Genomic DNA, 13,853 nt, shown 5'->3' with positions numbered 1-13,853 from the left:
TGAAAGCAAGAATATCCAATGAAATTCTACAGAAATCCTAATCCTGGCTCTAAAGTATGAGTCTGGGTAGATAATTACTAATCTTAATCAAACTATACCACTTACTTGTGTGGCCTGAGCAATATACCTAACCTCTTGGGATGTGTATTTTCATCCCTAAAATGGGATGTGAAAGTGAAAGTGAAGTCACCCAGTCGTGTCCGACTCTTAGCGACCCCATGGACTGCAGCCCACCAGGCTCCTCCATCCATGGGATTTTCCAGGCAAGGGTACTAGAGTGGGGTGCCATTGCCTTCTCTGAAAATGGGGATACTTATAGTTAAATATCATAGGCTGTTGTGAGGGTTAATTAAGCATAACTAATATAAACCCTTAGCACACAGTAAATAACTCAAATGTTAACCACTTTTGTCTGAACCTCAGTTTACTTATCTGTAAAAAGATATTGACAATACCAATCTCGTTGGCTTGTTATGAGGTTTAAATAAGGTAATGAATATTAAATACCAAGTACACTGCCAGGTACTTATATCTTGTTAGCTATCACTGTTATCCACATGTTGCCCTCCTCCAAGAGGTATGACTGGGATAATATCACTGAGAGGCTAACCTTGTACGATGGTGATCTAATGGGAGATGTGGACATGACTCTTCTTTTGCTGTATTTTGCAAGTAACCACCTAGAATTTTCAAAGCTAAGCCTGAGAGTGGTAATGGATGAGTGCTTAGCACAAGACCTGGCACAAAGCAGGCACTTACTATGCGTGTGCGTGTGTGTGTGTGCATTTAATTGGAGGATAATCACTTTACAATGTTGTGGTGGTCTTGACCATACAACTAATACATTTTAAAGTTCTTTATTGAAAGAGTAAATGAATATGAAATTTTCTTTTCTCTTACACAGATATCCTGAAAGACGTGGAAGAGAAATTAAAGTAAAAAGAGCCAAGAGTTAGACTGTGGAGACCTGACAGTGTGCAAAGGCCTGTGCTTTCTCACAGAGTGGGCCTTTCCTGGAGGCTGTGGCCACCAAAGGGATTAGGAAGAGCTTGCCTGGGCTCCAGCACATAAGGCATTTCAAGCCTGATTCCTTCTGCTCACAGGACTGAGCAGAAAGAGCACAAGGTAGGAATCAGAAAGCGGGAATTCTGGTCCTGGCTCAGCCTCTGTTTAAGATGCGCTGTGTTTCGGAACAAACTTAAGGTCACACACCAGACATGGGTAAGCCTAAGAACACCTGGCAGTGGGCAGAGGAGAAGCTAAAAGCCTTTAAAAGTAGGGTAGAGATATTTGTTAGCGATTAAGTGGTTGGAGTTTCAATCTTTTATTCCTAAAGTTCTGGGAAACTGTGTATCATTATCATGCAGTTAGGTAAGAAGGTATTGGTGGTATAAAATAAAAGGCAGCTATAGAGAAGGAAAAATTGTCCCCGTGTTATGGAACTTATTTCAGTAAGTTGCTAAGGAACAGAGAAGTCCTTTGCTACATTTGGTTGGGTTGAAGCAGGTGTATATTCGGTCAATAACTCAGTTCTAGGTCCCTAAAATGACACAGTTACGTTTTCAAAAAGAGTAATTTTTTTTTAAAAGAGTAGTTGATAAATCAGAATGGAAAAGAATATAAAAAGAATGTATATATATGTATACCTGAGTCACTTATGCTTTACATCAGTAATTAACACAATGTTGTAATTCAACTCTACATCAATAAAAAATAAATTTAAAAAAAAAAGAGTAGTTGATAGGTCACTGAAGAATGGCTGTAAAGTTTCTTTTCTTGGACTTCTTTATGAAGAACTCATACAGCAGTCTCTCTTGAATGGCTCAGACAATCACCTATCTGAACACTTGATGACAGTTTCAAGCCACTTTTTACTTCTATTTTCATGAACTGAGTTGTTAGCTGTTATCTGTATCAGTAACAAGAGGATAAACTTTAAAACAGTCAAACCAATGCATTTGTGACATTAATTCATTTTTAAAAACACATAATTTGAGCATAAGTCGAATCTGATTTTCCTTGGCTGGGAACTTTTTGGATAGTTCCAAGCCCCATACAACAGGAAATTCTAGGCAATGAGCTCAAACCATCTTCTATTCCATAAGGCCAGGCTCCCAGCAGCCTTGTTTGTCAGAAGCGACCTTCCCTTAGTAATTAGATGTCAGGGTGGACATCTGACCTAAATCTAGATCCTGAATTCCAGGAATTTGGAATGGGGCAAGAGAGAGAAATGGTATGGACCTAACAGAAGCAGAAGATATTAAGAAGAGGTGGCAAGAATACACAGAAGAACTGTACAAAAAATATCTTCACGACCCAGATAATCATGATGGTATGATCACTCACCTAGAGCCTGACATCCTGGAATGTGAAGTCAAGTGGGCCTTAGGAAGCATCACTACGAACAAAGCTAGTGGAGGTGATGGAATTCCAGTGGAGCTATTCCAAATCCTGAAAGATGATGCTGTGAAAGTGCTGCACTCAATATGCCAGCAAAATTGGAAAACTCAGCAGTGCCCACAGGACTGGAAAAGGTCAGTTTTCATTCCAATCCCAAAGAAAGGCAATGCCAAAGAAGGCTCAAGCTACCGCACAATTGCACTCAACTCACACACTAGTAAAGTAATGCTCAAAATTCTCCAAGCCAGGCTTCAGCAATACGTGAACCATGATCTTCCAGATGTTCAAGCTGGTTTTAGAAAAAGCAGAGGAACCAGAGATCAAATTGCCAACATCCGATGGATCATCAAAAAAAGCAAGAAAGTTCCAGAAAAACATCTATTTCTGTTTTATTAACTATGCCAAAGCCTCTGACTATGTGGATCACAATAAAATGTGGAAAATTCTGAAAGAGATGGAATACCAGACCACCTGACCTGCCTCTTGAGAAACCTGTATGCAGGTCAGGAAGCAACAGTTAGAACTGGACATGGAACAACAGACTGGTTCCAAATAGGAAAAGGAGTACGTCAAGGCTGTATATTGTCACTCTGCTTATTTAACTTCTATGCAGAGTACATCATGAGAAACGCTGGGCTGGAAGAAGCACAAGCTGGAATCAAGATTGCCGGGAGAAACATCAATAACCTCAGATATGCATCAGATGACATCACCCTTATGGCAGAAAGTGAAGAGGAACTAAAAAGCCTCTTGATGAAAGTGAAAGAGGAGAGTGAAAAAGTTGGCCTAAAGCTCAACATTCAGAAAACGAAGATCATGGCATCTGGTCCCATCACTTCATGGGAAATAGATGGGGAAACAGTGGAAACAGTGTCAGACTTTATTTTTCTGGGCTCCAAAATCACTACAGATGGTGACTGCAGCCATGAAATTAAAAGATGCTTACTCCTTGGAAGATAAGTTATGACCAACCTAGATAGCATATTGAAAAGCAGAGACATTACTTTGCCAACAAAGGTCCATCTAGTCAAGGCTATGGTTTTTCCAGTGGTCATGTATGGATGTGAGAGTTGGACTGTGAAGAAGGCTGAGTGCCGAAGAACTGATTGTTTTGAACTGTGGTGTTGGAGAAGACTCTTGAGAGTCCCTTGGACTGCAAGGAGATCCAAGCAGTCCATCCTAAAGGAGATCAGTCCTGGGTGTTCATTGGAAGGACTGATGCTAAAGCTGAAACTCCAATACTTTGGCCAAGAGCTGACTCATTGGAAAAGACCCTGATGCTGGGAAAGACTGAGGGCAGGAGAAGAAGGGGACGACAGAGGATGAGATGGCTGGATGGCATCACCGACTCGATGGACGTGAGTTTGAGTGAACTCCGGGAGTTGGTGATGGACAGGGAGGCCTGGCGTGCTGCGATTCATGGGGTTGCAAAGTGTCAGACACGACTGAGAGACTGAACTGAACGGAACTGAAAGAGAGAGTCCAGTAGCCTTTCAAGTGGTGGGAATGATAATAAATAAATGTGGGAGCTAGGTCGTAGCCATATTCTATCGTTATATTAGGATATGTCTAAGAAGGAAAGGCAGTATGCCTAGACACAGAAAAAGGAAACAGATGCAAGGAGAAGAGAAATATGAAGACAAAGTAGCCCTTGGTGTCTGGGGCTTGCTGGCTCTGTGTTCTGGTTTCACTGGCTTCCAGAAGCCCCAAAACATTCCAGCCTTCAATGTCCTTGAAGGATGTTTGTATCTTTCTACTTGCAACCAGAGATGTTCAACTAAGACACCAACCCTGCATGGAACTCCTCGTTTTTCTGGGGATGGACCTGAACACTCACAATCAGCTGGTTCAACATCTGTTCTCCATAAACCAGAGGCCACTGCTGACGAAATCCATAAACATGAGTCCAGAGGGGTAAAAAATATTTTTCATGTTCTGCTTTGAGGTCTGATCAACAACTTGGTGAAGTTCTTTCAGCTTTCAAGAAGTTTAAAATAGAAGCTTAAGTTGGAAATGGTATTCATAGGGCTACAAAGGAACAAATCTTAATTAAACAAAACTGATCACTAAATAACAGAATGGCCATCCAAAAAGTTTACTCTCTAAGATTCTCATCCAGATTGTTAGGAGAAAATCAGAGGGAGGCAGAGGAAGAAGAAAGGTGATTAGCTTGATGTCTGTGGTAAAGGTAAGCACACAGTGACTCAGCAACCTTCAATGCAAACAGTCACTGCATTCACTCAGGCATCAGCCAAGACTCTTCTTCCTTCCATAGGAGTTGATAATTGCAAACGACCATATCTGCAGACATCAATGCCAATTTAAGGAGATGACGCCCTCAGTGCTTTTCTTAAGCTTAACCTTCATAGTCTGGCTAGCAGTGGCTGCCACATACTAGTTAATGCAGCCAAGCAAAAGTGCTCCCCCTGCAACCAGCAACACAGGCCAAAAAAAGTAAGAAATTGCTGGCAGAATTCTTGACCTGATGCATGCAGGACTGGAGAATACCACTGCTCTGGCTGTAAGGATAAGCTGTCTACTTCCTCTGCTGGTTCACAATACCACATACCAGAACAAGCAAGAAAACTGACTATCCAAAACAGAGCAGAATGCTCCTTCATATGACTCCTACACAACAGAGTGTGCAACAGAAGCCACGTGGGGGCAAGTTGGACAGTGAGAACTCTTGGAAAAGGCTAACATTAACTAGCACTGGGATGTGTCTGAGCAGAAGCAGTTAATATATTTACTACAGAACAAGGAAAGGCAGCTGGACTTAATGTACAGAAAGGTCAGCTACCAGACAGGAAGTGGGACACTTAAAGAACTCTGAGAAGCAAGTGAAGCTGCTCCCACAGAATTTTATGTCCAAAGGCACCTCTGAACCTCCTGTCTCATTTCCTGATGCCCAGCGATCCTTTGAATAAATGAACAAAGCCCGCTTACGTGCTGAATCCAGAGAAATCAGCTGTGCATACTGGGAACAAGATTTTCCACCAGGCTGATGCCAGATTATAAATAGTCAATTTATCTTTCCTGGTTTGTGACTCAGGTTGAGAAACGGGTTTGAAGCCACACGAGCTATTCCTGCTACAAAATGAACATCGGAACAGGCCTCAACAGCCGTTAACACGCAGCCCTCACAATAGTGAAGGAATGGCTCCTCAGTCCCACAGTCTGGCTCGTCCAGGCAAGTCCTGGGGTACAGTGGCACCCAGTCACCTTCTCTGCTGCAGATTCAGTCCTCGCAATGATAGCTATTAGAGGTTCATAAGATCAAGAGTAACGTGCGAGAGACTTGGGGGCCCTTGATTTCTTTACTCAAGACCAGATAGATTCGTATCACAAAGTCTGACCACAATGAAACTAGCTCCCAGTGGTGGGGCAGGGAGATCCCACGAGCCCTCGGTGTTCCACTCAGGACCATGGTGGTACACTTCAGCTGTCTACCTGGAGGAACAATGTGGAAAAAGGAGAAATAAAAAAGCTACTGGATTAATAACCAGAGTATTTTAAAAGAAACGATGAGTCTGAATACAGTCTTAAAATGCATTCTATCCCCCTTTACTATGCAGTAGAAATTGCTACATTCATAATGGGGACATTTTAAAAAAATGCTTTCTTTGTAAATACTGGGCTGAGAGGGAGAAGGACCTCTCATTTTCCCTGCTTTGTATCTGATGCCACAGGTAAAGAGACAGAGAAGATAACAGAAATGAAAGAAGAGAAATATCAAACCCAAGAGAAAAATAATCAAGAAATTACAGCTCTAAAGAGAGCCAAATGGCGAACGGAGTGCTTTCAGAGGCTGTTTCAATGATGATGGAAATGAAAATGGACCAACAGCAAGGCCCTCCCAATCAGTTTTATTTATACCAGTAAGTGCTACTCTCTAAGGAAACTCTGAGACACCTGCTTTAAGATGTCTACCCTATCTTGGGGGCATGTCAGTCCTGTGGCACGTGGCCAAAGCACACAGAGGATGAAACTTCTGACAGTCACTCAGAAGTTCCTTTTTGTACCCAGATACATACAAAGTAAAAACAAAGTTTTAAGACATACAACTTTCTATACAGAGTACTTCAATGTCAAGTTGAATCTGGCAAGTTCCAGACCGAAAGACATTTTTTACAGGGTCTTTTCCTGTAATTGATCCCTTTAGCACAGTTCGCGCGGCACTGTTCTTCAAGTCGAGTCAAAGCAAAGGGACATCGTGAATGATAGGTATCCAAGTCTTGAGTTAGCAAATAAAGAGGATCAGAATATGAGTTCACTCTTTTCTAAGCCACAAAAGTGAATGAAAGTGAAGTCGCTCAGTCATGTCTGATTCTCTGCAACCCTGTGGACTGTAGCCCACCAGGCTCCTCCGTCCATGGGATTCTCCAGGCAAGAATACTAGAGTGGGTTGCCATTTCCTTCTCCAGGGGATCTTCCCAACCCAGGGATCGAACTTAGGTCTCCTGCATTGCAGGCAGACGCTTTAACCTCTGAGCCACCAGGGAAGCCCACAAGAATGGTCTAAATTGAAGCATCCTGTATAAAAGGCTGGAGCTAACTGATACACTGTACTCTCCAATCTTCAGGAAGTCCTGGCTGCCCTGACACATCCAGACTGTCTACCAAAGATGCTAAAAGGGAGGACAACATCAGCCCAGGTGAGCAGGACAAGTGCTCTAGGAAAGGAAAAACTCTCAAAAAGGGAGTTGAGAACTCCGTGAGATCTTATAGGTCCCTTGTCAGTTCTGTGGTAGGTCTCCCTTCTGTTTTTGGCAGCTTTGGCAAAAGCTTACAGTCAAAGTGGGTGCAGGAGAAGGCAAAGAAAGTAACAATTCCACTGAAGTGGCCTATGAGAAAACCTGGTACGCAAAGCAATGGCTTTTATTCAGAGGGGGCTATGGCCCCGCTCTGTGACAGCGGAGTCAAAATGACTCAGATTTCCAATCAAGACGTGGCTCAGGTCCACTGACTCAGACTGGTATTCCCACCACGGAAGGAGACCTGGGTAACAGGCAGGTAGGCACAGGGCAACAGCTCTCCGCAAGTAGAATCAAGAGCAAAAGAACTTGGGATAAAAAGTCACACTTTAAGAACTGACCGTATCTTTGACTTTATTATCCCTTAAAGTTATTGTCAAAAATCTCCCAAAGCCAGCTCAACTAGGAGGTGCTTCTAGAAATAGGAATCCAATAATTTATTCTAAACTGTGAAGTTGGTGTCTAAATCTTCACACAAACTTTCCTTGGGTTTAGGTTTCTTCTTTATAATTGCTACTGCTAAAATCATTTATAGAGCGCTCTTACAGGCCAGGCACTGTGTTTATAGATATATATTTATAATACAGAATTTAAAACTAGACATTAATATATACCTATAAAACTAGAACATTAAGGATAAACAACGTGACATCAGTCAGAGCTATCTTGCAGAAATGCTGTGGTCAGAAGTTAATCATACAGCAGAGACAGAGACAGAGGCTAAGAGCTGGAGCAGAGATAGCATCTGCTGCCCTAGTTAGTGAGGAGAGCACAGCTTTCCAATTTAGTTCTGGAAGAGAAGTTTTGAGATCACAAGAACATAAAGGGACAGATGCCTTGCGGAGTACACTGGGGGAAGTGAGCAGAAAACACGGCATCATATTTAAAAGAGGCCAGAGGAGGAAAGAGACCAAAGGAAAAATGACAGTAAAGACTTGGTGGTATCGATGTCTTACAAAAAGAAAAAAAAAAAGACAAGGCCTGCTTAAGGGGTAGGCTGCCATCAACAAGTTTCAGAAAGGTACCTAGAGAATGAGCTGGATTTTCTGTCAAATGGATTTATTAATAAAATGGCTAAGAACTAAACTTTGATAAGTCACAGTTATAGTTTTTTGCCAATAAGAATATACTCTAGGGGACTTCCCTGATGATCCAGTGGTTGGGACTTTGCCTTCCCGTATGTGGGGTGTGAGTTCGATCCCTGGTCGAGGAGCTAAGATCCTACATGCCTGGCTGCCAAAAAAAAATCAACCCATAAAACAGAGGCAATATGGTAACAAACACAATAAAGACCTTGAAGATGGCTCATATGAAAAAAAAAATCTTAAAAAAAAAAAGAATATACTCCACTGACATCTAGCCTCTGGTTGACAAGAAGTAAGCTACCACTGCTAAAAATAAAGTAATTCATTCTCAATAGGGTCATAATTTATGGGCCCACTTCATGGCCCAAGTTTGTAAATGCAGAAACTGAGGTTTACCGCCCTGAGGTTCTCAAGTCAGCAGAATTCTACCTCTGTACTTCCCTCTGTCTGCATGTGATATCTAGATAACGTTGAAAAGGAGAAAAGAGGAGTATTTTTGGTGCAGCCACAAGAAGAGCCATGCGATGCCTGGAATAGGATGACTCTGTCCTTCATGTTCCTGTTTCCACAAAACTGCAGTGGAAAGCCTGGCCTCTTGGGAGTCTTCCTTCCCTAAAAACTCCTGAATGCAACCAAAGTCCAACCAGCGACAACACAGTCTAGACTTCTGCCATGTTTCTGCCATGTTAGTTAGTCTACTAACTAAAATATCTTTCCTTCCAGATTTCAAGACTGGTCTTCCGAAAAATAGTTATTACCGGGCAGCAAGGATTTGAATTAAATTAATAGATCTCAACCTCGGGGGGCCATCGATGGGCTTTGCTGGGAAGGTGGTGCCTGTGAAATTTCACCTGGTTCTCAAAAGGATACAAAACCTTCAAAAGGTTAAGAACCATTCTCAATCAGAATCAAGAAAAAGTGGCAAAAAATGTAAAGACTGTCAATCAACTACCTCTCAACTAGCCCCTGATTACGTTTTTTTTCCTTGTAAAGTTTCTGTACTTTTCTGTTTGCCCATGTGCTTAGATGTATCTTATCTTACCTTTAACTTTTTTTTTTAATGGCACCCACATAAGCTTTCATTGGGATTTATGTCTGAGAATGGTCTCTGAATATATATGTCATAGATATCTACTGGTTCTTATTCTAGTGAATTAGACAGCAACAGTATGTGATATACAGTGATTATTAAAGTTCAGGTCACTAACACCAAGGCTCTTAAATTTGTCTGGAACACTGGACTAGTCAATGGGGTAAGGGCTCTTCTGTGATTAAATAATTCCATTAACACAGTAACAGTAGAAGTGCAATTCTTCGAATAACATCCCATCAGCAAACCATGCGACAGGAAGCCTAGAAATCACAAGCAATGGAATGATGGCGAATGTTAAAATTACTGTAATTCCACGAGGCTAGGAAGCAAATGATTCATATTCAAACAGACAGCTAGCTCCGTGACAATTTTTTCAGGTATCTTAAGATCCAAGTGACTCTTAAGCACGTGCTTTTTCAGAGCATGGATGGAATGGGGGTTGCATGCCTTGCAAGCACTGTCAGAGCAACTTTGGCTTAAGGACCAAAGAGCCATTCCAGAAAACATCTCCTGGGAAAAACATGCGAAATGCAAGGCCATCTCAGCTGTGCTGACGCTGCTTCAGGATGTGGTGGACAGAGCAAATGGAGGACATAAGAGGAGATGAGGCAAAGTCAGTCTGGTGTTTAAATTTTCTCACCTGGAATTACAGAGATAGTTTTCAAAGCTCGGAGAACCCTGAATGTTCTCAGCGCTGAGACATTGCCCAGGTCCACAAACTCTGTCACATATCTGTAGTAAGGGAGGTCACGCACAGACACAAATGACAAACACGGACACAAACACAAACACCAAAGGAAAAAAACGAAACCACAACAAAACAAAAAGTACAATACGTCACGTCAGGGCCCTAACCCAACACCTAACACCAACCCCGGGCCATCTTACCTGGGATTACCGAAATAGTTTTCAAAGCCCTCAGAACCCTGAAAGTGCGTAGAGCTGAAACATTGCCTAGGTTTACAAACTCTGTTATATACCTGCAGAATCAAACCAAAGTTAACTTGTAATGGTACCACTGGGCGAGGGTTTGAGAATAGGGGTAAGAAAGGGTCTTATAAGTAAGATATGATTTCATTTTTTTCCTTGAAAAAGAAAAGTTTCAAATACAAGCATTTAAGGAACACATTTTATTTTTTTCAGTTGGGCAAGGAGAAATCCAAAGTGTATTTGAAAGAAGCGATACCACCAGAAGGCTCCTGGGGCTTTCTCACGCAGCATCATGATGTGCAGATCCCAATCAGAATGACTACTCTTAGTCCATTCTCTTTTTCCAGTTAAAAAGAAGGCCAGGAGGTATTCAAAGGCTTATGTCTCCAAGTTTTGTGAACAATTTCTTAGGAAAAGGAGACAGATTTCTGCAGCAGGAGCCCCATGTAAACAAATCTACATTAAAATAACTTCCTCGCTGACAATGGAAAAAATGCCTACATGTCTGCATATATGACTTATCCAAGAGTTATCTGCGTATCACTGCAGTCATACCTACATATGAAGTTTTAGCTTGTGACATACAGGAAAAACCAGATCATGGGATCAGAGCCAATATTCTGTTAAGTATTCATTTAATCACCAGCTCCGTGCCTAGCGAGGACACTTACATTTTAAATGAACACCAGTGTGTATTCATAACTCTGGAAAGCTAGAAATTTTCTTAATATAACAGAAAGTCAAAGTTCCAGTTTCAAATGTTCAGTGTATATCATTCATTCAGACTTTATAGTTGAAATACATCTTTGTATCAGATGCTCAGACCCAAACATACACAAATGCACTCAATCTCTTACATATCTGCTGTGTGCACACACACAAACACACACACAATCTACACTACACCTTTACCCCCTACCAACCCACGAAACACTTTCCCCAACATGAAAATACAAATAAAGTCTGCTACACCTTTTCTATCACCATCTAAGTTTCCTGAAGAGATACATTTTCGTTGTTAAAACAACACTAATTACATAGAGTGGCTAGCATGCCAGTGTGGGGTTACACTGCTCCCAAGTAATAATAGTTTGAAGCTCTGGTCAGCAATTCTTTAGGAAGTAAGCAGATTGGATACTTGGCTTATGTTTTGACTCCAAAACGTGCTCTGAATTCTGCAACATCTGGACAGCCTCAAGAAATTACATGTAACATAATATACCTAGGAAACTGAGTTCCAGCCTAAGGTTTACACCTAAAAAATAGGAAGTCTTCACCAAGGCCTCCTAGTGGTAACTGTGTGTACCCTGGTCAATGTTATAGGGGGAAACAAAATATAAAGGAGTTGCAATAGAAAATCACTTCCTACTTTTGCTCCCATCTGCTCATCCTTTCCCATATGCACACACTGCCACTGCCTGAACCCCCAGAGGCCTTCATAAGAAAGAATCAGACACATGTCCATACCACTTTACATGGTTATCCTTTAATTCCTCACACAACTAAGCCCATAAACTCAGACTTACACTGTCAAACAGACACACCCAAGAGTACAACCACACACACCCCGAACACCAATAAAGTAAGCAGAGAACTTACGCCATCATGATGACACTGAAATCCAACCAGTTCCATGGATCCCGTAAAAAGGTAAAGCCATCTATGCAGAAACCTCTTGCAATGATTTTCACTAGTGATTCAAATGTATAAATCCCTGTGAACGTGTACCTGTTGAAGAAATGGATAGCTTGAGGCAATTTCTTAACAGAAAGGAACTTTAAATGAACCTTCTAAGAGAACACTTGCAGACATGCAGCCTCACTTACAGAGACAAAACAGGAAGGACACAACTGATGCAGCAGAAAGGCAGTGAGGAAGAGAAAGGGATGCATCTTATGAAAATGACTGAAATGCACAAACCAAGAAAGTTGGAATGTGGCACTGGGTCCTGAAGGGCATCACAAAGGAATAGCTCTGTATGGCCACCCAGCAGGAGGCCCCAGAGCTCATTTTCACTTGAAACAAGTCAACAAGAAAAGGAAAGCTAAAGCTGGAGAAAAAGGCAGTATCATCAGGAATTGAGAATAGAAGATGGTGATGGGCCGGTCAAAGCTTTGGCTAACACAGGCTACCACAGCAAAGGGCAGAGGTGGTGAGTCGTCACTTCCACGGCAGCCTTTCTCTTTCTAGAGTTGATTTCTAAGGATATTTCTTCAATTTCACATGTATCCTCACCCATGAAATAAAACGTGGGCAATACTCCGGAAACAATAATTTCCAGAGTTGATTTCTAAGGATACTTATTTCCTAAATTGCAGATGTATTCTCACCCACTCAGTGAAATAAAAAATGGGTAATAACCTAGAAATAATAATTTCCAGAGTTGATGTCTAAGGATATTTCCTAAATTCCACATGTATCCTCATCCATCTCTGTCACATGAAAAGTGGGCAAATGATTTTCTTCCTTGGTGGATAAGCTGTGCAGTGCAAGATGCAGTAACCAGAAATATTTAAAACAAGTGAGCAGAAAAATAAATACATGAGCTACTTACTCCACATTCTTCGACCAGTCAGGAGGGTTACTAAAAGTCATGAATACACAGTTGGTCAAAATAGTGCACATAATGATCATGCTAAATACTGTAGAAAAGAGTCAAGGGAGAATACACAAACTCTGGCCTGCTTTTATCCTCAGGAAGCAAATACATTTCACATTAAGTATCATGAGAATTAAAATCAGTAACCTGAAAGGAGACAAAGCACAGAGGAGGAAAAGGCAAGGTGATAATGAAAACTGTGGCCACCACCATGAACCATATGAGCGCCACCATATGTATCCACACCCGGCCAGAGAATGTGAGTGGACATGGCAGGGTGGCCACTCTTTTTTTCAAAAGGGTTGTCACTGTTCTCCTTTTAGATAAACATTTTTCCTTCTTACCATTTATGCCTCTAAATACCTTTCTGCCCAATAACCAGAAATCTTGCAGTCTGCCAGATGCCAAAGTCATCAGATGAGAAAAACAAATTAAATCTTATCTATGTTATTGAGAAGTCATTTATTGTTAATTATCTTGTATTACCAATTATTGGAAATGTTCATGTATTTAACACTTTACTTTTTTTCCATAGCCCTTCAAAGGGCTGTGTCCTTGCAGGGCAAGGCAACAGTTAATGTCTGCTGAATCTGTCAAATTTGAGAAACCAGTTGTGGTAAGGACTGAGTAAGGATTTTAAGGACATCTGTACCACCGTACTCCTAAGAATTAGGTAACAAGGCAAATCCATCTGATCTTTCTGAGAGTGTCCAGGAATGTTTATGCGTAGCAAATCATTTTGCTGCCATTTCAATTCCATCCAAGATCTTGCTCAGCCCTTCTTGTTCTTGTCTGGCTTAGTCATTAAGTTGTGTCTGACTCTTGCGACCCCATGGACTGTAGCCCGCCAGGCTCCTCTGTCCATGGGATTTTCCAGGCAACCCACTGGAGTGGGTTGCCATTTCCTTCTCCATGTTCTTGTCTACTGAGAAGAATTAAACTGCTTTAGATCAATACGAGTTACTTAAAACTGCACAGAAGTCACATCTCAT

At 41.5% G+C, this 13,853-nt stretch overlaps 1 protein-coding gene across 2 annotated transcripts in view; it reads right to left on the bottom strand.

Annotated features, from left to right (window-relative positions):
• Positions 1–13,853, bottom strand: part of SCN8A (sodium voltage-gated channel alpha subunit 8) — a 123,845-nt gene that overhangs the window by 79,914 nt on the left and 30,078 nt on the right. For both annotated transcript variants that reach the window (XM_070370822.1, XM_005908705.2), the window contains exons 3-5: positions 12,817–12,906; positions 11,862–11,990; positions 9,973–10,064 (exon numbers count right to left, since the gene is read on the bottom strand). In XM_070370822.1, the coding sequence (XP_070226923.1) occupies positions 9,973–10,064; positions 11,862–11,990; positions 12,817–12,906 (311 nt within the window). The remainder of the gene's footprint in view (positions 1–9,972; positions 10,065–11,861; positions 11,991–12,816; positions 12,907–13,853) is intronic.

The sequence above is a fragment of the Bos mutus genome, chromosome 5 (genome assembly GCF_027580195.1).
Source record: "Bos mutus isolate GX-2022 chromosome 5, NWIPB_WYAK_1.1, whole genome shotgun sequence".
Classification (NCBI taxonomy): Eukaryota; Metazoa; Chordata; class Mammalia; order Artiodactyla; family Bovidae; genus Bos; species Bos mutus.
This window is presented reverse-complemented; position numbering and strand designations above follow the sequence as displayed.